The 25,791-nt window shown below is 42.2% G+C and overlaps 2 protein-coding genes across 11 annotated transcripts in view; one reads left to right on the top strand and one right to left on the bottom strand.

Annotated features, from left to right (window-relative positions):
- The first annotated feature begins 4,673 nt into the window (after positions 1 to 4,673).
- ACHE (acetylcholinesterase (Yt blood group)) lies at positions 4,674 to 10,232 on the top strand. 3 transcript variants are annotated; one of them, XM_074264925.1, is made up of 5 exons: positions 4,674 to 4,694; positions 6,575 to 7,641; positions 7,981 to 8,465; positions 9,030 to 9,199; positions 9,873 to 10,232. In XM_074264925.1, the coding sequence occupies exons 2-5, from the start codon at positions 6,577 to 6,579 to the stop codon at positions 9,992 to 9,994; spliced, it is 1,842 nt and encodes a 613-aa protein (XP_074121026.1). In that variant the 5' UTR covers positions 4,674 to 4,694; positions 6,575 to 6,576; the 3' UTR covers positions 9,995 to 10,232. The 3 variants fall into 3 exon arrangements, with proteins under 3 accessions (XP_074121026.1, XP_074121025.1, XP_074121024.1); XM_074264924.1 differs by lacking the exon at positions 4,674 to 4,694 and adding an exon at positions 4,711 to 4,910; XM_074264923.1 differs by lacking the exon at positions 4,674 to 4,694 and adding an exon at positions 5,635 to 5,827.
- A 1,008-nt stretch (positions 10,233 to 11,240) lies between these two features.
- Positions 11,241 to 25,791, bottom strand: part of SRRT (serrate, RNA effector molecule) — a 31,050-nt gene continuing 16,499 nt past the window's right edge. For 2 of the 8 annotated variants that reach the window (XM_074264921.1, XM_074264920.1), the window contains exons 7-20: positions 15,572 to 15,750; positions 15,367 to 15,465; positions 15,137 to 15,254; positions 14,820 to 14,989; positions 14,524 to 14,585; positions 14,348 to 14,426; positions 13,972 to 14,160; positions 13,431 to 13,604; positions 13,176 to 13,329; positions 12,835 to 13,028; positions 12,108 to 12,264; positions 11,762 to 11,848; positions 11,533 to 11,665; positions 11,241 to 11,431 (exon numbers count right to left, since the gene is read on the bottom strand). In XM_074264921.1, the coding sequence (XP_074121022.1) occupies positions 11,356 to 11,431; positions 11,533 to 11,665; positions 11,762 to 11,848; positions 12,108 to 12,264; positions 12,835 to 13,028; positions 13,176 to 13,329; positions 13,431 to 13,604; positions 13,972 to 14,160; positions 14,348 to 14,426; positions 14,524 to 14,585; positions 14,820 to 14,989; positions 15,137 to 15,254; positions 15,367 to 15,465; positions 15,572 to 15,750 (1,871 nt within the window). In that variant the 3' untranslated portion in view covers positions 11,241 to 11,355. Of the gene's footprint in view, positions 11,432 to 11,532; positions 11,666 to 11,761; positions 11,885 to 12,107; positions 12,265 to 12,834; positions 13,029 to 13,175; positions 13,330 to 13,430; positions 13,605 to 13,971; positions 14,161 to 14,347; positions 14,427 to 14,523; positions 14,586 to 14,819; positions 14,990 to 15,136; positions 15,255 to 15,366; positions 15,466 to 15,571; positions 15,751 to 25,791 lie in introns of all 8 variants that reach the window. The other 6 variants (XM_074264918.1, XM_074264915.1, XM_074264919.1 and 3 more) reach the window with 4 other exon arrangements.

Below are 25,791 nucleotides of genomic sequence, written 5' to 3'. Positions count from 1 at the left end.
CAAACAAAATTGGTTATTATTTTGTTTAATTCTATAAAATAGCCATTTGGCCATCTTATTGGCATAGCACTAAATCTAAAAATTAATTTAGGAACAGTTGTCATTTTTTTTTTGTAGTGAACTACCTTGAACTAGAAAAATGTATCCAATTATTTGTCTTCCTTTATCTCTTTAAGAAAAGCATAATGCTCGAAGCTAGCCAGAAAGACCTAGGTTCAAGTTTTTCCTCTAACACATAGTAACTTTGTGACTCTGAACAAGTCAGTCACAATCTCTCAGTGATCTGAGCAACTCTCCAAGTTGCAGAAAAGGTGCTAACCTGCACACTAGAAAGAATTCTCTCTCCTTGGAGTTCCTATATCAGTGAAATAGCATGATTTCTCTAAAGAGCATTTTAAGATTGTACTTTATATATGTATTTATTGTATAGGTTTACATCCTGAATATATCTTGATAGTTAAATTGCATGATGTTATTACTTAGAATGGTATATCTCTTCCTGCCATTTTTTTATTAGTGTGTCTAATACTTCTAAAGGGAGACCTTAAATTTTAAGGGACCACCACTGGGCAAGTTATCCCAGGTACCACCTGAAAGAGATAATAACAAATCAGATCTGATTGCACACTAGAGGGAATGTCTGATATTCTCAAACATCACTGATCATCATCCAACATCATTATCATAATTGTCTGCATGGAAATAATGAATAAGAGGGAAAAATGTATCTAAGTCTTTTATATCAGGAAAAATATCAGAAAAAAAATTTTTTTAAGTTAAGATAAAACATGGACTTTGCCCTTTTAGAATTTATAAGCTAGTATATGAAGCTAGGTAGTATAAGAGATAAAGCATTATGTCTGGAATCAGGAAGACTTGAATTCAAATCTGGCTTTGGATACTTACTGGTTGTATGACCTTGAGCAAGTCATTCAATCTTGTTTGCCTTAGATCATCATCTGTAAAATTAGCTGGAAGAAGGAAATGGCAAAATAGTTTAGTATCTTTGCCAAGAAAACCTCAAATGGGGTCATGAAGAGTTGAAACTACTGAAAAACAAATTGAGTGGAATAAGAAGTGTAGAGAGTTATATTAGAAAATGTTTATAATATCTTTATTAAAATGAGGAGAGTGTTACATATGGTCCGAAAGTAAAAAAGTTATTGCTGATTATGAGGGAGATAGAATTTTTTTCAGGTATATGACTATGGGTCAAATTGACGAGGAAACCCCAAAACTCTGAAAAATCCTTAAAGGAAAAAAACCTCCTTGGACTCTACCTCAGGGAGGTGACTCCACCCTAAGCACAAACAGTCTCATCTTTGTTATCTGTCTCAGTCCTGAAACCTATTGAATTCAATTCAAATTCTAACTCTGGCTGAAATACAGCTCAGAGAGCCAATCTGGGACTTCACCTACAAGCCCCCGTCAGCTTGTAGCCAAAGCCCCCTGTTATAAAAGAGCCAGATTGGAACCCTCTCTTAGCAGAGGTCCCAAACATGGAAGCCTTAACCTGCCATGTCAAAGGATTTCTGCCCACTGGAACACTGGTTCCGTTGCCTTTTATCTCTACCTTCAACTTTATTAACTAGACTTCCAAACCCCATAATAAACCTCTTTTATCAATCTAGGTTTTCAGGTGTGTAAATTCCTTTACAGCGGACTCTTGCACCGCTACTAGACCTCATTTAACTCTGTATCCTTGCACTGAATCCAAAGGGGTTGCAGGAGAGCTCTATTTGAATCCCTGTACCCTGAACCTGCCACTAGACCTCAATTAAACCTAATTTCATTTGGGTACCCCAATTCTAAACCTCATCAAAATCACATATGACCATATTGCAGGAACAGATAGTAACCCAGTATATGTTTGGAGTATGTGGAAAACAGCAGTACGAGATAAGGCTGCCAAATTCTGAAGAGCTTTGATCTTTACTAAGTGGGCAATAAGGAGGCATTAAAGAATTTTGATGATTAGGATTTTATGATTAAACATATGAATAAAAAGAGATGACTTTGATAGTGATATGGACTGGCAAGAGAAAAGAGTGGAGGTGGGAGTGGTAATGGGAAGAAAAGAGGACCAGATGAGGGATGTTTCAGAGAAAGATTTGATAAGTCAATTTGATAAATATTTATTAAGTCCCTCCTGAATGTCTGACACTATGCTAAATTCTGCCTTATAATATTAGATTATTAGAAATGAGAAAGAAAAGAATCAAATAACACTAAAATTATGTCCAAAGTCATCATTATGACTGATAAAATTTGATGAAATCAATATCATTAAATGAAGTCAACAAAGATAACCAAAAGAGGCAATAAAATGGTTTTTAAAAACAAACAAAAATCATCCTACACCACATTCCTGGAGCACTCAGAAATATATAAGAACTTGAGGGAAACTGCCCAGACTAGGTAGGGGAGAATCCCATTTGCCTTGTCCTGCCCCACCCCTTAAAATGTTTATCAGCCCCAATCATTAAAGTTACCTTCATTCTCCCAGGCAAAATGCCTGAGAAGGTGACTTGTAGCTATCTAGCTATCTAGTCCAACCTCCTTATAGAAGCGAAAACTGAGGCTAGGGAACTTGAGTAAGGTCGATTAATAGCAAACAATCTGTGACAATAAAGCAGGTCTCTTTTCTTCTACACATTTCCCATACAAATTTTTTTCATATTTTCTCATTCAAAATTTAGTTTTTATTACCCAGTAATAATATCAACGACTGCTCAGAATTACAACTATCATTTTTCTTAGGCATAAAGCCATGGAAGTTGCAATAAAAAAGAGGATTTGGCTTAGATCCTGGGTTCCAATTCTGACTCTGCCACTTAGTACTTGAGGGATTTTTCTGAGCCTCAAGTTTCTTAATATCTTATGATCTATTTCCCCTCCGTCCAACATCGGCCATTTCCCTCAGGACGGACAAGCGACAGTAGGGGAAAAGGAGATCCAACCTTCACGTCTTGGGATTTTTTTTCCCCATAAGACCCCTACCCGCAACAGATGCAGGCACAATTGTCCCTAGCGCCACCTGGAGGTTTCCACAACCTTACAAGAATAGGAGAAATTCAGGGTTGGTACCAAAGATGCTCAAGATGGAGTGGGAGCCGAGCGGGAAGGGATGCGGTAGGACAAGGCCCTGCAACTGGGCAGGGAGGAGGGGGATCCCAGAATCGGGCACTTGGAAAGCATAAAGAAGGAATAAGATCTAAGACGAAAAACAGTCATAGGCCTGGGTCAGACCTCTGGAAAGTTGCCTGGACACATTAGCGGGAGTTTCTAAGTAGATTAGGCAAGGGCGGGGCTGGCAGGGTACTCAGCCTGCAACTAAAATGGCCAGAAAGAGAAACGAGAAAAGGAGGCTCGGGAGGAGATCATAAGCAGAAGGGATCAGTTCAGAGGGTTCTTGGGCTGGGAGGAGCAGGAAGGCAGGGAACAAGGCTTCCCTTAGGCCCTTCTGCCTGCTCCAGAGAATCTTGCCCCCTTCACCTCCTTCCCGTTCTCCCTGCTTCCATCGAAGTCCCTTTTGGTGCACTGAAATTGCAGAGGGAAAGACCGGGGTGCACTGGGGATTGACAGCCTAGGTATGAAGTGACTGACAAAGCCCCAGATACACCTGCAGCACGTGTGGGAGAAAGAGCGCTCCCACAGCCGCTCACATACGGGGCTCGGGAACAGGTTGAACCCACAGGAACTAACTGGCCGAAGTACAAGTGATCTGCGGACTGCCCCGTGCCAAGATGTGTGGGCGGTGGGGTGGGGACGGGCAATGACATGGCAGATGGAGAGGTGTCACCTCATCTCCAGTGCACTCCTGGGAGCATTAGGCGGCTCCACCCCACCTCACGCTTCTAGTCTATTCTATGGCTTCTACTGGTTGAATGATAAGGGGAGATTGACTGGAGAGTCTGGGGGCGAAAGATGAATCGGAGACAGAGAGAAGTGGTCACGATCCCTAAGGAACGGATCCCACTAACTGTCGGTGGCATTGGCCAATGATTATCCATTCTGGTGATGTCATGGGCCAGTCGGTTTCTGATTGGTGACCAGGGTCCGAGAACCTTCCCTCCCCTCCCCCAACACAAGTTCTTGGGAAACCCAAGCCAGCAGCCTCCCGAGCTTCCTGAGGTTTCTAGTGCTGGGTGGGGACCTCCCATCCCCCATCCTACTAAGCAGTCCTCATTTCTCCGGTTCTTATCTTCCCCAATCCCTCCCCTCACCCTGCTCCATAGGTTTCCTCAGTTCGGTCTTCCAAGCGTCTTCTCCGATCTCAAGGTTTCCAACCCAATGTACCTTTCCTCCACATACATCTTAACTTAGGGAAGCTGAAAATTAGGGGTTGGGACAGGAGGGCCTACACTCCTGCTGACTCCACTAAGAAAACATGGGCTGTAGGGCAGACAGGACAGACAGGCAGCCGCGTCCCGTAGCGAGGCCTTGCACCCTCGGGACCGCACTGACCCCACTAGTGCCCCGCCGCCACGTGCCCGGGGGGGTCTCCATGTTTTGGTGTGTCCGCCTCTCTGCCTCACGGTGGTCAGCGTGTGCGTGGCCCGTGCGCGCCCCTGTGAGTCTAGTAGCTGTCTCACTGATAGGGATGGTTATGTTCTTCCGTTTGTATGGGTGCCCCTCACGTCTATCTCTATAACTGATCTACCCCCTCCCCCTGGGTCGGTGTCTCTGTCTCTGTAAGTATTGTCTAAGTCTGTCTCTCGCGCCTCACAGAGGGGAGGGGGGAGAGATGGCGGGGGAGCTGAAGCCCTGGCGGCCCCGGAGGGGGGTGTGTGTGCCAGAAGCTGGGGGCGGGGAGGAGGCGGCGGCGGCGGCGGCGGCGGCGGTCAGAGCCGGCTTAGCCTGCGTTGGAGAAGCTCCTCCGCCTCCTGCTCCTGGCCCGCCCGGCCCAGGTAAGACCCCAGCCCCCAGTCTGGTCTCCCCCTCACCTCCCGTCCAGCTACTCTGACTCATCGGGTAAGGCGCAGCTCGGGTGCATGCGTGCATCCTTAGCTTCCATAGATCCTTCTCACAGACCCCGCCAGCCCTGCACCTCAACACAACCCCTCCCCCCAACTCGGACCACCCAGTCCTACTCCTCCCGGGACCCACCCTCTTTCTCCAGCGCAGAGAACCAGACACACCAGCGCGCTCCGAGGGCAGAGGGAGAGTGAGCCCAGCGCCCCTCCCCGTCTCCCAAAGACCTGCACACACGCTTCACCTTCGCTCTGGGCGGACGCTCTAGTTTCTCCTTTGCAACCCTTGGGAGGCCGCCACCTTCCAGGGCCAGAGCATTTTATTTAGTGTCTATGAGATCTCTGGGGTGGGGCCGGGACCGCAAAGAGGGCTCCCGGACCCTCAACCCGCTATCCCTAGCTTCCTTTTCCCCAATCCCCTGATCCTTGCAGGGTTCCCTGCGTCCCCGCCCCCAAGGGAAATCCATCTGTATTTTACTGCGGGGGGAGGGGAGGTGTGTGTGGGGGAGCATCAGCGGAAGCCCCGGGTTATAATTAGCCCTTTCCTCGTGTTTCCTAGTTAATCCTCCTCTGCTGCTACCCCCGCCTTGCTGCCGAGTTTCAGAACCTCGCGGGGGATCCTGAAGGCTTCAGAGGACAGCGACTGGGGCGGGGGCGGGGGCGGAGAGGGAGGGGAATGGGGGAGGCAAAAGAGATTTCCGTCCTGATCTGGGGAATTTTGATCCCTGGATGGAAATACCGGAACAGCAGCAGCTGCTATCCCCAAAATAGAGGCGGACTGGCCGTCCGTTCCTCTCTTCCCCAACGCCTCCCCCCCTCCGGATATGGGACCAGCAGACCCCTTCATAATCCGGGTATCTCTTGTCCTCTTCAGACTCCTAACTCTTGCGCCCTTGTCAAAAGTCACGGATTCCCCCACCTCGCTCCTGCGTTCCCGGGTTGGAGATGGGAGACCTTAAAGGGGGTGAAAAAGCGATTGGGGGTGGGGGGAGTGGGAATAAGAGCCAAGTAGAAGGGTACACTTTTGTCAATAGCTGCTGACCCTTGCTGGCTGGATACTGGAACTGCAATCCCAGTGCACTGTACTGATGGAAGGTGGGGAGGACGGAGAAGGGGTCACCTAGGGCAGCTGGTTCTAGGGAAGAGCACAGCAGCTGACAGGAAGAGGCACAGAGCTAGGCCTCTATGCCAGAGGATGGGGCCAGAAGGGTCAGAATAAGGATAGGGGGTGGGCAGAAATTTGAGGCAGTTTCTTGGCCCGATCTCAGAACTCCTGACCCAGGACAATTCCACGAGAATCCTTTCTCTCTTCTCTTGGTCTCCATCTTCCCCAAACTCCCTGTTCTGTAAACTGTGGTTTTGGGTGCCACATCACCTCTCCCCAGCCTCATCTCAAACTCGTACAACCCCAAAAGAATGGGATCTAGACCTTCTGAGAATGAAGCAAAGGGTTCTGTCTCTGGGACTATCAACTGGCCCCTCCTCTTCTATCTCTTCATGATAACTACTATATCAAATCTTAATCTTTTTGCTTTCCGACTTTCTCCATCCCTTCCTTCCTCTTTGGCCATCTTACCTCCTCTTCCTCTTTACCCTTGCAGGCATGAGGATGGCCATTCGACTCTCTCTTCTGTTTCTCCATAGTCCTTCCCCATCCCTTCTCCTCCTCCTCCTCTTCCTCCTAGGCAGGGGGGTAGAGGCTGAAACCACTGAGGATCCTGAACTGCTGGTGACAGTGAAGGAAGGCAAGCTTCGTGGGATTCACGTCAATGCCCCAGGGGGCCCTGTTTCTGCCTTTTTGGGCATCCCTTTTGCTGAGCCCCCAGTGGGACCTAAGCGCTTTTTGCCTCCAGAACCCAAACAGGCATGGAATGGGGTCTTGGATGCCACAGCCTACCAGCATGTCTGCTTCCAATATGTGGACAACGTGTATCCAGGTTTCCAAGGGTCTGAGATGTGGAACCCTAACCGGGAACTAAGTGAGGACTGCCTATATCTTAATGTGTGGACACCCTCTCCCCGACCAGTGGTTCCTGCACCAGTCCTGGTGTGGATCTATGGGGGTGGCTTTTACAGTGGGGCCTCCTCCCTTGATGTTTATGATGGACGATTCCTGGCTAGAGTTGAGGGCACTGTACTCGTTTCTATGAACTACCGAGTTGGTGCCTTTGGCTTCCTGGCACTACCAGGGAGTCGGGAGGCACCAGGCAATGTGGGGCTGCTGGATCAGCGACTGGCAATGCAGTGGGTGCAGGACAATGTGGCAGCCTTCGGAGGGGACCCAAGATCAGTGACACTCTTTGGGGAAAGTGCTGGAGCTGCTTCTGTAGGCATGCATCTTCTATCACCTCCAAGCCGGGGGCTATTCCATAGGGCAGTGTTGCAAAGTGGGGCTCCCAATGGACCTTGGGCCACTGTGGATGTAGATGAGGCTCGTAAACGAGCTACCCGGCTGGCTACGTTAGTGGGTTGTCCTACTGGCAGCAATGACACTGAGCTGGTGGTCTGCCTGAGGAACCGTAAAGCCCAGGACCTTGTAGATCAGGAATGGAAGGTGCTGCCCCAACAGAGTGTCTTCCGATTCTCTTTTGTTCCTGTTGTGGATGGAGACTTTCTCAGTGATACTCCTGAGGCCCTCATCAATGCTGGGGATTTTCGTGGCCTTCAGGTAATTGTGGTTTTTAGCTTCATTAGTCCCCCAAATTCACAAATCTTTCACCTTTCCACTTCATTTGGTCTACCCTTTAAACATACTTAGGCCTAAACAAAACAAAACAAAACACACAAAAAAAAAAAAAAAACCCTGAGAAGGAAAAGAATTAAATCATTTTTTTTTCTTCCTAGTCTTACAAATGTTCTCTTCATTTGTCCTATCTGCCTCTCTTGGACTCTCTGTATTTGCCCTGTTTTTTTTTTTTAAAACCTCTCCCCTTCTCTTATTTTTTCTGTATCTTTCTGTAACTGACTTTTTTGTGTTTACTCTCTTTCTCCTGTTTTTCCCCTTCAGGTGCTGGTAGGTGTAGTACAGGATGAGGGCTCCTATTTCCTGGTCTATGGGGCCCCTGGCTTCAGCAAGGATAATGAGTCTTTGATCAATAGGGCCCAGTTCCTGGCTGGAGTGCAGGTTGGGGTCCCTCAAGCAAGTGAGTTGGCAGCAGAGGCTGTTGTTCTGCACTACACGGACTGGCTACACCCTGATGACCCTGCACGACTTCGTGAGGCTTTGGGTGATGTTGTGGGTGACCACAATGTGGTATGTCCTGTGGCCCAGCTAGCAGGAGGACTTGCTGCACAAGGTGCCCATGTTTATGCCTATGTCTTTGACCACCGAGCTTCTACGTTGTCTTGGCCCCTCTGGATGGGTGTCCCCCATGGCTATGAGATTGAATTTGTCTTTGGCCTTCCCCTTGAACCAACACTCAACTACACTGGCCCTGAAAGAATCCTTGCTCGGAGACTGATGAGATACTGGGCCAACTTTGCCCGTACAGGGTCAGTTGGGTTGGGAGAGTGATGGGATAATAATTAGTCAACTGAGGAACAGACTAGGAGAGAGAAAAATAAAAAGTCTGAGGGAAAAGGATTATAAATAATAAAAGGGGTAATTAAGGATAAAGTGAAATGAAGCAGAAAGATGAGAGGTGGAAAGGGGCAAAAAAAGTTGACAACCTGTGAATAACGAAACTTTAAAGATGGAGATTTTTGAGATAAGGGAGACAATGACAAAGATGGGGAGAGAAGAGAGATGGGAGACGAAAGGATCTGGAACTAAAGGGTCCAACCACCTCATTGTGGAGGTGAAGTAATTTAAGGGAAACTGCTCAAGCTCACCCAGATAAGTGGTAGAGGGGGAATTTGAACACAGATCCAAAGCATCTCTGATGAGGGGAGAGGAGAAGGAAGACAGCATTAATATATGCCACATACGGGGGGGGGAGGGGAGGAGAAGAATGAGTTTACTATGGAAAGAGGGTAGGGTCAAGTACAGAGGAGGGAGGGAGAAGGCGAAACTCCTGGCCGACCTGGCTCTCATCCTACCTTCCCCCTTCCCCCTAGCGATCCCAACGAGCCCCGAGAGCGTGAAGCCCCGCGCTGGCCACCCTACACAGCTGAGGCTCAGGAGTATGTAAGCCTCAACCTGCGGCCCCTGGAGATACAGCGAGGGCTACGAGCGCAGGCCTGCGCCTTCTGGAACCGATTCCTGCCGAAGTTGCTCAGCGCTACTGGTACGCGAATTTAGGAAGGGTTGGAAGAGAAGGATGCATAAGGAGTGCGCTTAGGGCGGGAACAGAGGCACGGTGGGTGCTGGAAAAGGTGCGGTGCCTTGGGAAAGCCGTCTGGTTGCCCCATCTCACCCCATCAGGGTGTAACCCACTCTTCCCCTCCCCCCCAGAAAGGGATGCCCGGTGCGCCCGGTCGGAGGTGGGGCTACCCTAAGGCGCAGGCTTGGCAGCTCCTCCTCCTCCTCTGGTTGCTCCCTCTCCCAGCCCAGGTTACGGAGATTCTTAGGAACAGCCTCAGGAAGGGTCCTGTTGTCAGGGAGCTCCAGATTCGGCGCCCCTCCCACCCCGCCTCGATCTGCCTTCTCCCTCGGGGAGGGAGAACCCCAGATTAGACACCTCAGGAGTCCTTCCCAGTTTACGTAGAAAAAAGCCAAATCCTGAGCATGAATAGAGGCTTAGGGTCTCACTACCCCGCCCTTATATTGGACTATTCTTTCCCATCTTTTTCTCCATCTTCTGCCGCCCTTGTCCTCTTAATCATTGCTCTCACCATTTGCTTCTTATATTGCATTTCTTTTGCTTCTTCTTTTCCCCCGCTCCACTCTCCACCAATGCTCCCCCTACCGCCCCGTGTGCCTCGGAACTCCTCTGTCACGGCCATTGGCCGCCCTCGCAGATAGCCTGGATGAGGCAGAACGCCAGTGGAAGGCGGAGTTCCACCGCTGGAGCTCCTACATGGTGCACTGGAAGAACCAGTTCGACCATTACAGCAAACAGGAGCGCTGCTCTGACTTATGAAGGAGAACGGGACCCTTGAATCTTCCCTCACCACTCCAGGAAGCCGGCCTCCCCTCTTTCTCCCTAGTCCCGGCCCCACAGTTGTATATACTATTTATTTCTGGGCTGGGGCAAACACGGGCAAAGCCGCGGGGCTGACCCCACCCACTAGGGCTCTCTGCCCCCTGCATGTCCGGGGCCGAGTCCCCTCCCCCCGCGGTGCCTTCGCCCCTCTGGGCCAATAAATTTAGTCACTAGAGCTGGTTGTGAGCCTGGTAGGGAAGGGGGTGGTAGGTGGCTGTTGTATAAGGAGAATGCTTAGAAGGGCCCTCTTCTTCGAGGCAACACTGAAGGAGCAGCAGGGAAAGGGTCTTGTAAAGTCTCAGGAGACCAAGGTAATTTACAACCTCTGCCAAGAGCTGCAAATTGTAGCAGAAAAATAAGGATCATCCACCCCAAAAGAGTTTTATCAGATTCACAGTGTCAAAATGTTTTGCTCATCCCACCCTTCCCCCCTTCCCCCAAACCTAGAGTATGCTAACTCAAATTTCTTTCTTTATACCCAAGACTAGTACTGGCCTGGGCCTCAACCTGTCTCAACACTTCTGGGAAGGGGTAGATAGGTGGTGGTAGGTACAGACTGTGTTCCAGTTGTGGCAACTGTTCCTGGCCTGATAAAACAGGTCCTATACCAACAGGATCTAATCAATAATCTAATTTACTCACTACCACAGTATGGGCTGTGATAGAGATAAGCTTTCTGGCTTTCAAAGTTTCAAAGACTATCCCTTTAACTTTCTATGTACTAACCCAGAGAATTGTGGATGCAGGAGCCAAGGCTTGTTGGCACGGTTTGGGGGGGGGGGGTGCGAATAAAATGGGATACCTAGTTTTTCCACTGTCAGGAGACTGGAACTGTGAAAAGGTTGATTGGGTGAGTAGGCCAAAAATAGGAACAGCTTTTGACTCTCAATTTCTTCTACAATCTGAGAATTTTGGCCTTCAGAAAAATGGGGATTAAAGCCTGACTTTAAAAGCTAAATATAAATTTCCATTCTATCTCTATCCAGAGATATACCAACACACCTGTTGGGATCTGTGAAAAATAATAGCAAAGATATTAGAAATTAAAGGGATCTTATTGTAACATATGATTCTTCTTCCTAAAGTCAGAAGGATAAAAGTCAAGGAGTATGATTCTTCTGTAACTCTTATCTGTCACAGGCAATTAAGCTACTTTGGGATTCCATTCTGCACACCCAGTTGCCTCAGTCATATGGAAAGCTGTTTATTGGCAGTAGGGCTGAACATACAAAAAAATTATTTTGGATTTGAAAGGGGGAGGGAATTATAGATACAGCACTTGGGAGAAGGGATACTATTCAGAAGAAATCAACATCTTCAGGGGCATCCAGATCCCGGTATTCCACAATTGCTCTTGGGTCACCACGAACCATCCTGTAAGAGAAAGTAATCAGCCAAGAGGTAAAGCCAGACTTTAATAAATTAGGGTGGAATGGAGAAGAGAACATCTGAAGTTTAGAAATCTCAGATCTTACCGGTTTCGAGGTTTCCCAGGATAACCACCCTGGCCCCGGAAGGAGTCATAGTTGCCACGGCCAGCACCATATGGAGCATGGGGGCCACCATATGGGGGTCCTCCTGTAGGGACTGTGGGCCGGACAGCTGCAGCTGGGGGATGAAATGTTTAAGTAAGGACATCTATTTTTATTCCAATTTTCTCCAATCTCTTTCAAATTATCTCACTCATCCTTCCTTTACACTCACCTCCATAGCCAAGGATAGGTGGCCGAGGCTGACCATAAGGCATCAGGCCCTGGGGCGTCTGATGTGGGTAGGGAAGTCCTGTCAGGCCTGGGGGGAGTACAGCACGGACCGGAACATGAATTACTGCGTTAGGGAGGGAGGGGGTAAGGGGAAGATAGATTCATGGGAATAAGTGCCCTAGGAAACAGGATACCTAGGTTTTAAGATTCTCGGAAGGCCTGGGAAAATGCTAACAAATGGCTGTATGATTGATATATATATATATATATATATATATATATATATATATATATATATATATTGCCCAGAGAAAGATAAATTAGAATCTCCATGAAGCACTTCTTACTTTGAGCGGGACCAGGTGGTTGAGCTGGCTTGACCTCAGGCAGTGCTGGCCGCTTGGCATCAGTAAGGAAGTTGTTAAAAAAGGCCACCTCCTTCTTTACTTCCTCAATTTTTTCAGCATGCTTGTTGAAGATGTGCTTCCGTACAAATTCAGGGCCCTAGGCCAGAAAAGAGGTTAAAATATGACTTTATCCATAGCTTCCTAATTATCTGACCAAAATCATCAGGAAAGACAAATTGTTTAGTTTCCTCATGACCCTTAGGATCATATCCTCATTGGGGTTTTATTGGCAAAGATACCAGGCCACTTTTGCCTTGGCAAACAGGTTAAGTGACTTGCCAAGGGTCACACAGCTAAAAAATACCTCAGGTCAAATTTGAATTCAGGACTTCCTGAATCCAGAACCAGAGTCTAGATCCACCAAGTCACCTAGCTGCTTCTAGGAGGGAAGAAAACAGACCTATTTCCCCCTACTCCTTTGTTCTTTGGAGTTCTCATTTTGGAATCTTTCAAGAGATGATACGTGGATTCCAGTTACTATTTTACCCTCTGATTCTAGGACATTCCTTGATAATTTCTTGAAAGATGCAGTGCAGACTATTTTGATCATGGCTTTCAGGCAGTCCAGTATAAATGTTGTTCCAAGTTGGTTATGCTGATGTTTCCCCCTTTCAAGTTTCCTTAAGACACCCAGAAACCCTTCACCTTAGCTCCCATTATTCCTAACCTTGAATTTTTTGCCACTGAGGGGGCATAGCCACTTGTCTTTGCCCAGCTCCTGGGTATTGGAAGTGACAAATTTTTCCACCTCTTGCTCAGGGTCTTTTCGTCCCATCTTCTGGGCTTCATCCTCTGACAAAGACTCCCGAACACTCAACAAGGGTGTCAGCTTTTCCTCAAATGTCTTCTGCCATTCTACTACTGTGGTAAGAAGAGAATATTTAGGGTGAAATAGAGGAAAGAAGAAAAAAAAAATCACAGATCAGGGTAGTAAGAAATACTACATAAGACAAAAGGGGTTAGTAGAGAAAGGAGTAACAAGGGCAGATAACAAGGCAGATGTCTTGCCTTCACCATGGCTGATGCGATTTGGGGGTATAGGCCCTCGAACATGAATGATGCCACATCTGTTGGGCATTTCATCTTCATTGGGATATTCACAGGTGTTGTAATAGTCCAGAGAGTGCACAATGCGTAAGTACAAAAGGAGTTTGTCAAGAACCTGTATAAACATATGGTATAAAGAAGTCTTTACTCATACTATCTTTCCATACCGCTATACATACCCCTCTCCCTAATGCACACACAGGCAACTTCCCTAACCTTGAGTAGTTTTTCATCTCGTTCCACATTAATTTCAGCTGGATTCCCCTCCTTGGGAGGCTCTTCAGGGGGTCCCCCTCCACTGTTCCCCAGCAGCTCTTCCTCTTCAGCACTCACTTCCTCAATCAAGTAATCAGTAATATTCTTCAGAATTGGATTCTGAGAGGGCAGGCTCTGAATGGGGTAAAGGGAGAGGGAATGAGAGGAGAGAGGTGGGTTATAAGAAAGGAATAAGAGCACCACCCCAGGTTGGCTGAATTGGACTGCTTACCACATAGGGCTGTGAGCTCAGAATCTCCCTATTCAGGAAGGCAGAATTTGAAAGGTGAGATAAGATTCTTATTATTAAACTGCACGGGAATCAATGAGAGTGGTAGGTTTAGATTGGCAATATCTTGACTTTTGTCTAGTCTACAATAGTCCCCACAGTGGGGAGGGAGAAGGGGATAAGATAGGGGTGAGGAAAAGAGGACAATGATACTAGAAGAGTCTCATAATATAAAAAAGATAAAGGAGATATAATCCAGTTGCAACCACTGACCGTAGGCAAGGGAGGGGTCCCAGAATCAGCCCCCCAAAGTTGGGTCCTATCATCCAGAGTATGAATCAGCTTGGCAGCCAGCTTGATGTCATTGCGCACAATTTGTTTGTGTTGAGTAATGCCATTGACATTACGGACGCGTCGAGTTAAGTCTCGATTCACACCAGGGCTCAGTTCACATTCCCGAAGCTACAGAATAATAAATAATTACATTTCAATTTGCCCCTGAAAGATCCAAGATACTCTAAATGTGGCTATGGAAAAGTTCTTCAGAGAAATAAGTAATTGGTGAAGCTTATCAAATGAAGACAGATATGACCAGCCCGTTCAGTGTTTTGTATAACCCTATATAATTTACTCCCTGTATGGCACTCACCCTGATATTTTGCAAGTTCCAGCAAATTTCCTTGATGTTAACACTTCGATCAAAAGTCACCCAACCCCGACGGAAAAATCTAGGCAAAAGTAATAAAGCTTCAGAATAATCTTAATCATCCAAACCCTACTTAGCCCATTCCTCTCATAGTACCCATCCTGTCTGCCATAGCTCACCTCCTCTCAGGCTGGGGTTCTGACAAAGCCACCCGCATGAAGCCTGGGTATTTCTTACACAGCTGGGAGGAGAAAAATTAATCGGTATATTTAGAATTCACATTTCTCTTCTTCCAAGGCTCCTACAACTCAGGGTTACTGTGCCTTATCTCCCTCCCTTCCCAGTTAAGGGAATTCCATAAGACCAAGATCTACTTACAAGAGGGGTAAAAAGATATCTATGTGAGTATCATCACAAAGTGCAATCCCTTCACAAACATCCTCTTTGATAAATAAGGTATTCCCATCCCACTCACAGAGATAATCTCAGCCCGAGGGATATTGGGTGCAATGTTGCGCATGAAGAGGGAGCAAGTCTTGTGTAGTGGTCGGGGTTTGAATTCTAGTCCAAGTGTTTCCTTGGGCTTCTCTTTAGGTTTTTCTCGATCTTCCTCTTTGGGCTTATCCTTCTCCTTGGCAGCTTCTTCTGTGCGAGTTGGGGATTTTTTGGGAAGTACAAAAGGCAAAGGAAGGAGTCAATAATCTCAAATAAAACTTCCCTCCCAATACTCTATATTCACCTAACCCCCTCATGAAGAAAAAAAATAGATCAACAACAGGAAGCTAAACCTACCAGCCTCATCCTTCTCCTCCTCAGCCGGAACACTCTCTGATTCAGATTCAGATTCAGACACACTGCCTTCATCAAAGCTGTCATCCCCACTGTGTTTCCGGTTCCGCTTCTTACTGCTCTGTGAGGAATGGGAGGTGGGGTTGGAAAAGTCAAATGATGAGCAAGAAATCAGGACACTCTCCCTCCCCTTCCCCCTGTCAAGCTCAGTCCCTGCACAATAAACCCACTACCTTTTTAGCTTCTTTCTCAGGCTCTTCTTTCTTCTCATCTTTCCCCCCATCACCATCAGGTTTTTTGGCTTTATCTTCAGACAGACTATCATTCTCAGTCTACAAGCACACAAAAAACATGGAGATGCTATATTGGGGGCCTGTTTCTCTGAATTTCTATGTGTACTACCCTCCCCTCCATCCTATGGACTCCAATATCCCCAACCTGTTTGTTGTCTTCTTTGTCATCCTTATCAGTTTTTCGTTCCCCGTCAGGGAGCACTAAACCTCCCCGTCCATCTTCTTTTTTGCCAGGTTCTCCAGGTTTCCCTGATTGCTCTTCTTCTTCTTCCTGGTCCAGAATCCGAAGATCATGTTCTGTGCCTCCTTCCATCTTAATCACAGCTACAGACAAAAATGTTCTGAGGTCACAACCCAAACTTCCTAGTCCTTAGCTTTTGGCTTTTCAATTAAATAACAAATTGAGCACCTACTATAGGCTAAGTGATGGGGACATAAAAACCAAAAAGTCACTCCCCTCAAGGAATTCACATACTACTTGAGAAATACAACATGCTATTTGTGTATATGAAAATTCAAAGAGAAAAATTATATATATATATATATAACTTTCCTTGGAGATGCATATGCATTCAGCCTTGAAAGAAGCTTATTATTCTAAGAGGCAGAGTTGAGAATGGAATACATTCCAGATAGGGGAACAGTTTTTTTGAAAAGACATAATGATGAGCTGATTATCTAGTTAGGGAAAACAGGGTTTAAGTAGATCTATCTAAATGAAGGAGAATAATAATGGAATGAATTCATTTAACATCTTTTATGGATATACTGAAGAGGGGATGAACTTGAAAACACAGTTCTATTGAGCTGAATTATGTTTGTCAGAGAAAGAACTAACAATATTTGACAAAAAGATGATGACAGAAAAGGAAGGGCTGAGGATTAGACTATAGTCTGAAAGAATAGTGAATAGGGGAGAAAGGGAAAAAGAAAACAAATTCTATTTTGAACATACTATCACAGAATTTGAGAGCTGGAAGTAATCTTAGTCCAATCCAAATAATGCTGAATCTGAGACTAAGATAAACAGCTAAAGATGTCCAATAAAGTGATGCCAGTTTGGAAATAAGTGATGTGAAATTATGGTTTAGAAGTGGACTAGGGGGGCGGAGCCAAGATGGAGGGGTGGACACACACTTCTTTCTAATCTTCTCCCCCAGCCCTCAGCTAATTAGCCAATCTAGCCTCTGAATAAGTTCCAGACTGGCAAAATCCACGAATATTGGGACTGCAACCAATTAGCAGCAGAAGCCAGGCATGGAGGGAGGAGGCCAGTTGCAAGCAGGCCAGTACATGTCGGCACCTGTTTTGTAGACCCGGAGTGGGGTGCAGAGTCCACAGGGTGGTGCAGATTCTGCCCGGCAGAGAATATAGGGGAAGGATTCTACAGTAATGTTGGCTACTCTGCCTTGAATGCAAGCCAGTAGATCAGCAGAGAAGTTATAGTTATCCAACACAAACACAAAAGGTAAATAGTGAATGCTGAAGCCCCAGTGTCTCACAAAACCTGGCCCTGGCCATGCCTACCCAGCATGAACCGGAATCCAGCTCAACCACTGCAGCTTGTAGAGGATGCTTTGAAAATCTCCCTTCCCCTAAAAGCAGATCCCAACTTTTAAAAAGGCAAAGAGAACTCTTGACCACAGATAATTTTTAAGGTGAAAGAGAAGAACAGGGGCAGCTAGGTGGTGCAGTGGATAGAGCACCAGTCTTGAATTCAGGAGGACCCGAGTTCAAATCTGGTCTCAGACACTTAACACTTCCTAGCTGTGTGACCCTGGGCAAGTCACTTAACCCCAGCCTAAAAAAAAAAAAAAAAAGAAAGAAAGAAAGAAAGAGAAGAACAGATTTCAAACCCCGAGGAAACTCCAGATGAAACCCTAAAGAATGATATAACTTGGTTCCCATCACACAAGGCTCTCCTAGAAGAAATTAAAAAGGATCTTAAAAGAGAGCTAGAAGAAGAAAAATGGAGAAAGGAAATGAAAACTTTATTGGAGGGTTTTTGGAAAAGGCAACACAAAATAGACTTAGTGAAAAATGAAAAAAACATCTAACTCATTAAAAGATAATTGTCAAAATGGAAAAAGAAAACAACTCCCTGAAAAACAGAATTTGTAAAATGGTAAATAACTTCCAGGAAAATAATTTGTGAAATGGAAAAAAAAAAAAATAATTCCTTAAAAAACAGAATTTGTGAAATGGAAACAAAACAAAACAACTCATTTAAAATTGAACAAATACAAAAAAGAAGTAAAAAAATTCACTAAAAATCAGAACTGAACAAATGGAAATGACTCAATGAGACATCAAGAATCAGTCAAGCAAAACAAAAAAAATGAAAAATAAGAAAAAAATGCAAAATAACTACTCAGGAAAACAACTGACCTGTTAAATTGATCTAGGAAAGACAATTTAAGAATTATTGGACTCCCTGAAAACCACGATGAAAAAAGAGGTTATTTTTCAGGAAATCATCAAAGAGAATTGTCTTGATGTCATAATCAGAAGGTATAATAGCCATTGAAAGAATTCACTAAATGTCTCCTGAAAGAGACCCCCCCAAAGTAAAACTCCAAGGAATATTGTGGCTAAATTTCAGAACTATCCAACCAAGGAAAAAATATTACATCTCACAAAGAGGCAAAGGAAACCTATGTGAATCTTACTCTCATCAGATTTGGCTCAAAGAGAAAATATTAGACATATTTGTTTTACAGAGAAACTTCTCTCACCTTCTTATAAAGTAGGAGGGAAAAGCAAAAAAGGAAGGGGTAGGCTAAATAGAAGGGAAAACAAACAGCAGGAGAAAGGTATAAGAAAAGGAAAGGGACTCTAAAAGGGGAGGGATGCTTGAGTGCTCCTAAGTAAAATAATGGGGAGGAAGGAAAGGGAAAAGGAAAGAGAAAAGTATAATTTGGGGTTAATAAGATGGCAGGAAATACAGAATTAATAGTTTTAACTGTAAATGTGAATGGGGTGAACTCTCTCATAAAACGTAAGTGGATAGACAGAAACAGAAAAGCTAGAATCCAACAATATGTTGTTTACAAGAAACACATTTAAAGCAGAGCGATATATACAGAGTAAAGGTAAAAGGCTGGAGTAGAATCTATTATTTTTTAGGTGAAGTTTAAAAAAAAAAAAAAAAAAGCAGAGATAGCCATTTTGCAAAAGCAAAAATTGATCTAATTAAGAGAGAAAAGAAAGGAAACCTATCTTGCTAAAGGGTACCAGAGATAATGAATATGCTATATGCACCAAGTGGTAAATTCCCAAAGGAGACATTAAAGAGAGTTACAAGAAGAAATAGACAGCAAAACTATAATAGTGGGAGATCTCAACCCTGCTCTCTCAGAACAAAATAAGAAAAAAGTTAAAAGAGGTAAATATAATATTAAATAGATAGGCATGATAGATCTTTGGAGAAAACTGAATGGAGTTCTTCTCAGCAGTTTATGGAACCTATACAAAAACTGACCATATATTAGGACATGAAGACCTCAAAATCAAATGCAGAAAGGCAGAAATAGTAAATGCATTTCTTTCAGATCAAGATGCAATAAAAATCATATTCAATAAGCAACCAGAAGAAAATAGAACAAAAAGGAATTGGAAACTAAATAATCCTAAAGAACAAATGAATGAAACAGCAAATCATAGACACAGTAATTTCATCCAAGAGAGTAACAATGAGACAACAACCAAAAATTGTGGGATGTGGCCAAAGTGGTAATAAGTGGAAATTTTATATCTCTAGATGTTTACTTGCATATAAAATAGAGGAAGAGAAAATCAATGAATTGGGCTTGCAGCTAAAAATGTTAGAAAAAGAGCAAATTAAAAATCCCCAATCAAATACCAAACTTGAAATTCCAAGAAAGTTTAAAAAAACTACTGAATTACTAAATAAAATATTTTTTATGAAAAAACCAACAAAATAGATAAACCTTTAGTAAATTTGATTAGAAAAAGGGGAAAATCAAATTGCTAGTCTTAAAAATGAAAAGGGAGACCTTTCCACCAATGAAGAGAAAATTAAAGCAATAATTAGGAGTTACTTTGCCCAACTTTATACCAATAAATGTGATAACCTAAGTGAAATAGAGGAATACCTATAAAAAATATAGATTGCCTAGATTAACAGGGGAGGAAGTAAATTGCTTAAATAGTCCCATTTTAGGGGAAAAAAAAAAAAATCGAACAAGCTATTAATCAACTCCCTAAGAAAAAATCCCCAGGACTAGATGAATTTACATATAAATTCTACCAAACATTTAAGGAACAACTAACTCCCAATACTATATAAGCTATTTGAAAAAATAGGGAATGAAGAACTCCTACCAAATTCCTTTTATGACACAGACATAATACTGACACCTAAACCAGGTCGGACAAAAACAAAGAAAGGAAATTAAATGCAAAAATCTTAAATGAAATATTAGCAAAGAGATTACAGAAAATCATCGCTCAGATGACATACATCATGACCAAGTAGGATTTATACCAGGAATGCAGTTCAATATTAGGAAAACTATTAGCATAATTGACTATATCAATAACTAAATAAAAACCATATGATTATCTCAATAGATGCAGAAAAAGCATTTGATAAAATCTGACACCCATTCCTATTAATAACACTAGAGAGTATAGGAACTAATCAGTAGCATCTATTTAAAACCATCAGCAAGCATCATATGTAATGGGGATAAACTAGAACCATTCCCAATAAGATCAGGAGTGAAACAAGGTTGCCCACTATCACCATTACCATTCACTATTGTATTAGAAATGCTAGCTTTGGCAATAAGAGATGAAAAAGAGATTAAAGGAATTAGAGTAGTTAATGAGGAAACCAACTCTTTGCAGATGATATGATGGTATACTTAGAGAACCCCAGAGAATAAACTAAAAAACTATTAGAAATAATCCTCAACTTTAGCAAAGTTGCAGGATACAAAATAGATCCACATAAATCATTAGCATTTTTATACATCACTAACAAAATCCAGCAGCAAAAGACACAAAGAGAATTCCATTTAAAATAATCGTGAATAGTATAAAATACTTGGGAATCTATGTGCCATGGGAAAGTCAGGAACTATGAGCAAAACTACAAAATACTTTCTACACAATTAAAATCAGATCTAAACAATTGGAAAAATATCAAGTGCTCTTGGATAGGTCAAACAAATATAATAAAGATGACAATATTACCTAAACTAATCTATTTATTTAGTGCTACACCAATCAAACTCCCAAGAAACTATTTTATTGATCTAAAAACACATACACACACACAAAATTCATCTGGATTCAGAACAAAAGGTCAAGAATTTCAAGGGAATTAATGGAAAAACAAACAAAACAAATGAAGGTGGCCTAGCTCTATCAGATGTAATACTATATTATAAAGCACTGGTCATCAAAACCATTTGGTACTAGCTAAGAAATAGAGTAGTTGATCAGTGGAATAGGCTAGGTTCACAAGACAAAATAGTCAATAACATATTGCAATGTAGTGTTTGGAAAATTCTAACACTCCAACTTTTGGGATAAGAATTCACTATTTGACAAAAACTGCTGGAAAAATTGGAAACTAGTGTGGCAGAAACTAGGCACTGATACACACTTAACACAATATACCAAGATAAGATCAAAATAGGTTCATGATCTAGAAATAAAGGATGATATTATAAATAAATTAGAAGAACATAGGATAGTTTACCTGTCAGACCTGTGGAGGAAGGAATTTCTGATCAAAGGAAAACTATGGATCATTACTAATCACAAAATAGGTAATTTTGATTACATTAAGTTAAAAAGCTTTTTTTGTACAAACAAAACTAATGCAGACAACATTAGAAGGGAAGCAATAAATTGGGAAAACATTTTTACATTCAAAGGTCAGAACCTTTGATAAAGGGTTCATTTCCAAAATATAGAGAAATGACTCAAATTCATAAGAAATCAAGCCATTCTCCAATTGATAAATGGTCAAAGGATATAAACAATTTTCAGATGAGGAAATTGAAACTATTTCTAGTCACATGAAAAGATAATTCAAATCACTATTGATCAGAGAAATGCAAATTAAGACACCTCTCAAGATTGGATAAGATGGCAGTAAAAGATAATGACAAATGTTGGAGGGGATAAGGGAAAACTGGGACAGTGATACATTGTTAGTGGAACTGGAACAAAGCCAACTACTCTGGAGACCAATTTGGAAATAATGCTCAAAAAGTTATCAAGCTGTGCAGTGTTGGCCCAGCAATGTTACTACTGGACTTATATCCCAAGGAGATCTTAGAGGAGGGAAAGGGACCCACATGTGCAAAAATATTTGTGGCAGTCCTTTTTGTAGTGGCTAGAAACTGGAAATTGAATGGATGCCCATCAATTGTAAAATAGCTAAATAAATTGTGGTATATGAATGTTATGGAATATTATTGTTCTGTAAGAAATGATCAACAGGATGTTTTCAGAGAGGCCTGGAGAGACTTACATGAATTGATGCTAAGTGAAATGAGAAGAACCAGGAGATCATTATACAGGGCAACAAGACTATACAACGATCAATTCTGAGGGATGTGGCTCTTTTCAACAATGAGACAATTTAAACCACTTCCAATTGTTCAGTAATAAAGATAGCCCTCTATACCCAGAGAGAGGACTATGGAACTGAGTGTGGACCACAACAAAGCTTTTTCACTCTTTCTATTATTGTCTGCTTCCATTTTCTTTCCCTTTTCAGTTTGTTTTTTTCCCCCCTATGCTAGATCCGATTTTTCTTGTGCAGCAAGATAGCTGTATAAATATGTATACATATATGGGATTTAACATATTTAACATGTATTGGACTAACTGCCATCTAGGGGAGGTGGTGGAAGGAAGGAGGGGAAAATCTGGAACAAAAGATTTTAAAAGGGTCAATGTTGAAAAATTATCCATGCATATGTTTTGTAGAGAAAGCTTTTAAAAAAAAATTTTTTTTTAATTAGTGGGCTGGGTACATAAATCTTAAGATATTATTTTTAGAAAATAAGAATTAAGTCCATGGAAACAAAAGAAGGTCCTGACACATCCTGGGAGGAATGTGGTAATACCTACAGTTAGGGTTCAATGATGATCCACAAAGGAACTAAATTGTGGTCAGACATGAAGAGAAGAAGAGAAGAATGCCCCAAACTCCAGGAAATGACAGTGGTCAATAATGGCAGACTCTAGAGAGAGATTAAGGAAGACAACTGAGAAAAAGGTCATTGTAATTAGCACCTGACATAGATTAATAAATCACATTTAAAGTCAGAAGCCAGAATCTTTGAGGTTAAGATGTGAAAGGGAGAAATATGGTGGAGAAAAGGCAAGGAATTGTTTGGGCTCTCCCAAATTCCCCTCCAGATAACTTTAAAATAAAACCTCAAAACAAATCCAACACTAGGGTGAGACAAAACAATTTTCCAGCCCATGACAACTGTAAAGGAAGGGTCTGTCTCACTGGGATGAGAGTGGAACACAAGTCCACCAGCAGAACTTGTGATTAGGCAGAACAAATTTTGATAGCTCTGAGCAAACAGAGGGTAAAAGGGTCAAATAACTGGTTAGAAGATTAGAAGGAACCCTATGCTGGCAATGAGTTTGGCCCACATTAGTTCCAGATCATAGTCTCAATGTGAGGAGAAGCCCTAGAAAGAACATCAGTGCATGTAGCCACAGGGGAATGAGGACTTTGATCACAGTTCTAGGGAAGAAAAAAGTGCTTGTAGCCACTCACTGAACAGAAGAGTAATACATACACCTCTCCTCAGATTATACCACCTTGAAAGAACTGAAAATTTACTGTCCCTTACAAGTAGCTCTGGAACACAGCAGCAAAATGCTTGAAGTTTAGGACACTGACAACAGAAGCAAAATTCAATTTTAATATCAAATTAAAAGTCAGGAAATGGGCTGGAAAAATCTACAAACAACAAAAGAGAACCTGACCACAGAAATTTACTAGTCACAAGGAAAATCAAAATACAAACTTAGAAGACAACAAAATGAAAGTAGCTATATGCAAAGCCTCAAAGAACAAAGTAAATTGGTCTCAAGCCCTCCCCCAAAATTCCAAAAAGAGCTCAAAAATATTTTTTTCAATCAAATGAGAGGTAGAGGAAAAAACAGGAAAAGAAGTGATAGTATTAAAAGATTCAACAGCTTGGTAAAGGAGAAAAAAAAAAAAAAAACAAAAAGAAGAAAACCACACCTTAAAAAATAATTAGAAAATGGAAACAACGGCACAAAAATCCACTAAAGAAAACTCCTTGGCCGAATGGGAAAAAAGTTAACTGAATTTTTTACAACCAGTGTTTCTGATAAAGGCCTCATTTCTAAAATATAGGAGAATTGACTCAAATTTATAATACAAACGGTTCCCCAACTAATAAATGATCTAAGGATATGAACAATTTTCAGATGAAGTCATGTCTCATATGAAAAAAATACTCTAAAACACTATTGATAAAGAGAAACACAAATTAAGATAACTCTCAGGAAGTACTTTATACCTTTCAGACTGGTTAAGGTGATGGGAAAAGATAATATTGGGACAGTGGATTTATCATTGGTGAAAATGTGAAATGATTTAACCATTCTGGAGAGCAATCTGAATTATACCCAAAAGGCTAGAAACTGACAATTGACAAACAGTGTCAACATTGGGTCTGTATTTCAAAGAGATCATAAAAGAGGGAATAAGACCCAAATGTGCACAAATGTTTGTAATTGGCAAGAAATTGGAAATTGCAAGAATGGCTGAATAACTCTGTATATGAATGTCATGAAATATATGATCAGAAAGAAATGATGAGAAGGCTGATTTCAGAAAAGCCTGGAAAGACTTACATGAACTGATGTTAAATGAACAGAACCAAGAGAACATTGTACATAAAGACAAGATTATGTTATGATCCATCTGCGATGGATTTGGCTCTTTTCTTTTAATCCTCATAAAAATGCTCATCTTCATAATATCTAGATGCCCAGAGTTCAGAACAGGTGACAGTCCCTCTATACTCACTCTAATTGAATGACATCTAGATGATTGGGTCCAGTTCTGCTAACCACTGTTTTGTTTTTTTTTTTTTTGTTTTTTTTTTTAATTATTAAAGCTTTTTATCTACAAAGCATATGCATGGGTAATTTTTCCAACATTAACCCTTGCATAACTTTTTGTTCCAAATTTTCCCCTCCTTCCCCCCTACCCTAGGTGGGGGACATACATGTTAAATATGTTGAAATATATGTTAAATCCAATATATGTATACATATTTATACAGTTATCTTATTGTACAAGAAAAATCAGATCAAGAAGGAAGAAAAAAGAAAAACTGAAAGAAAAGAAAACAGGCAGAATTTAGCTCTTTTCAACAATGTGGTGATTCAAGGTAATTCCAACAGACTTGTGATAGAAAGTACCATTTACATCCAGACAGAGAACTATAGAGACTAAGTGTGAATCAAAGCACAGTATTTCTACCTTTCTGTTTTTGTTTGCTTATTTTTTTTCTTTCTCATCTGATTTTTCCACAGCATGATGAATATGGAAATACGTTTAGAAAAATTACAGATGTTTAACCTATATCGGATTGCTTGCTATCTTGGGGAGGGAGGAAAGGGAGACAAATTTGAAATATAATATTTTGCAAAGGTGAATGGTGAAAACTATCTTTACATGTTATTTGAAAAAATTAAATACTATTTTAAAACTGCAAAAAAAAAAAAAAAAGTTTAAAAAAATTTAAAATGTAAAAAAACCTACAAATTACAATTAGTTAAGTGGAAGTTAATGATTTCATGAGATATCAAGAAAGACTATATAATCAGAAAAAATAGACCCAGAAGAGATTTAAGAATTATCAGACATTAGAAGTCATGATAAAAAAAGATCCTATGTAACAAGACAACTATATAAATAGGTAATACATATATTGTAGTTAATATATTTAATACATACACAGAAGGCACAAATGTGAGCTGACTATGCTGGGTTATCTAAATACATAAAATTGAGAGATAAGAAAGGGAAGCACTGAGAAAAAAGGGAGAGGTAAAATGGGGGAAAATATCTAACATTAAAGAGGTGTAAATGAGTTTTTACAGTAGAAGGGAAGATGGGGTGGTGGCTCTCATCAGAAATGGTTCAATGAGGGAGTAATACACACTCACTTGGATATAGAAATCTATTTTAGCAGAGTAAAAAGAGAAGGGGGTAGGGAAAAAGGGTAGAGGAAGCTTTCAGAAGGGAGGGTGATGATGTCAGAAGCAAAACACTTTTGACAAGGAACAAGGTGAAAGGAGAGAAAATCAGAAGGACAA

This window comes from Sminthopsis crassicaudata, chromosome 4, assembly GCF_048593235.1.
Source record: "Sminthopsis crassicaudata isolate SCR6 chromosome 4, ASM4859323v1, whole genome shotgun sequence".
In the NCBI taxonomy this organism is placed as follows: Eukaryota; Metazoa; Chordata; class Mammalia; order Dasyuromorphia; family Dasyuridae; genus Sminthopsis; species Sminthopsis crassicaudata.
The sequence above is the reverse complement of the archived record's forward strand: the minus strand, read 5'-3'. Positions and strand labels throughout refer to the sequence as shown.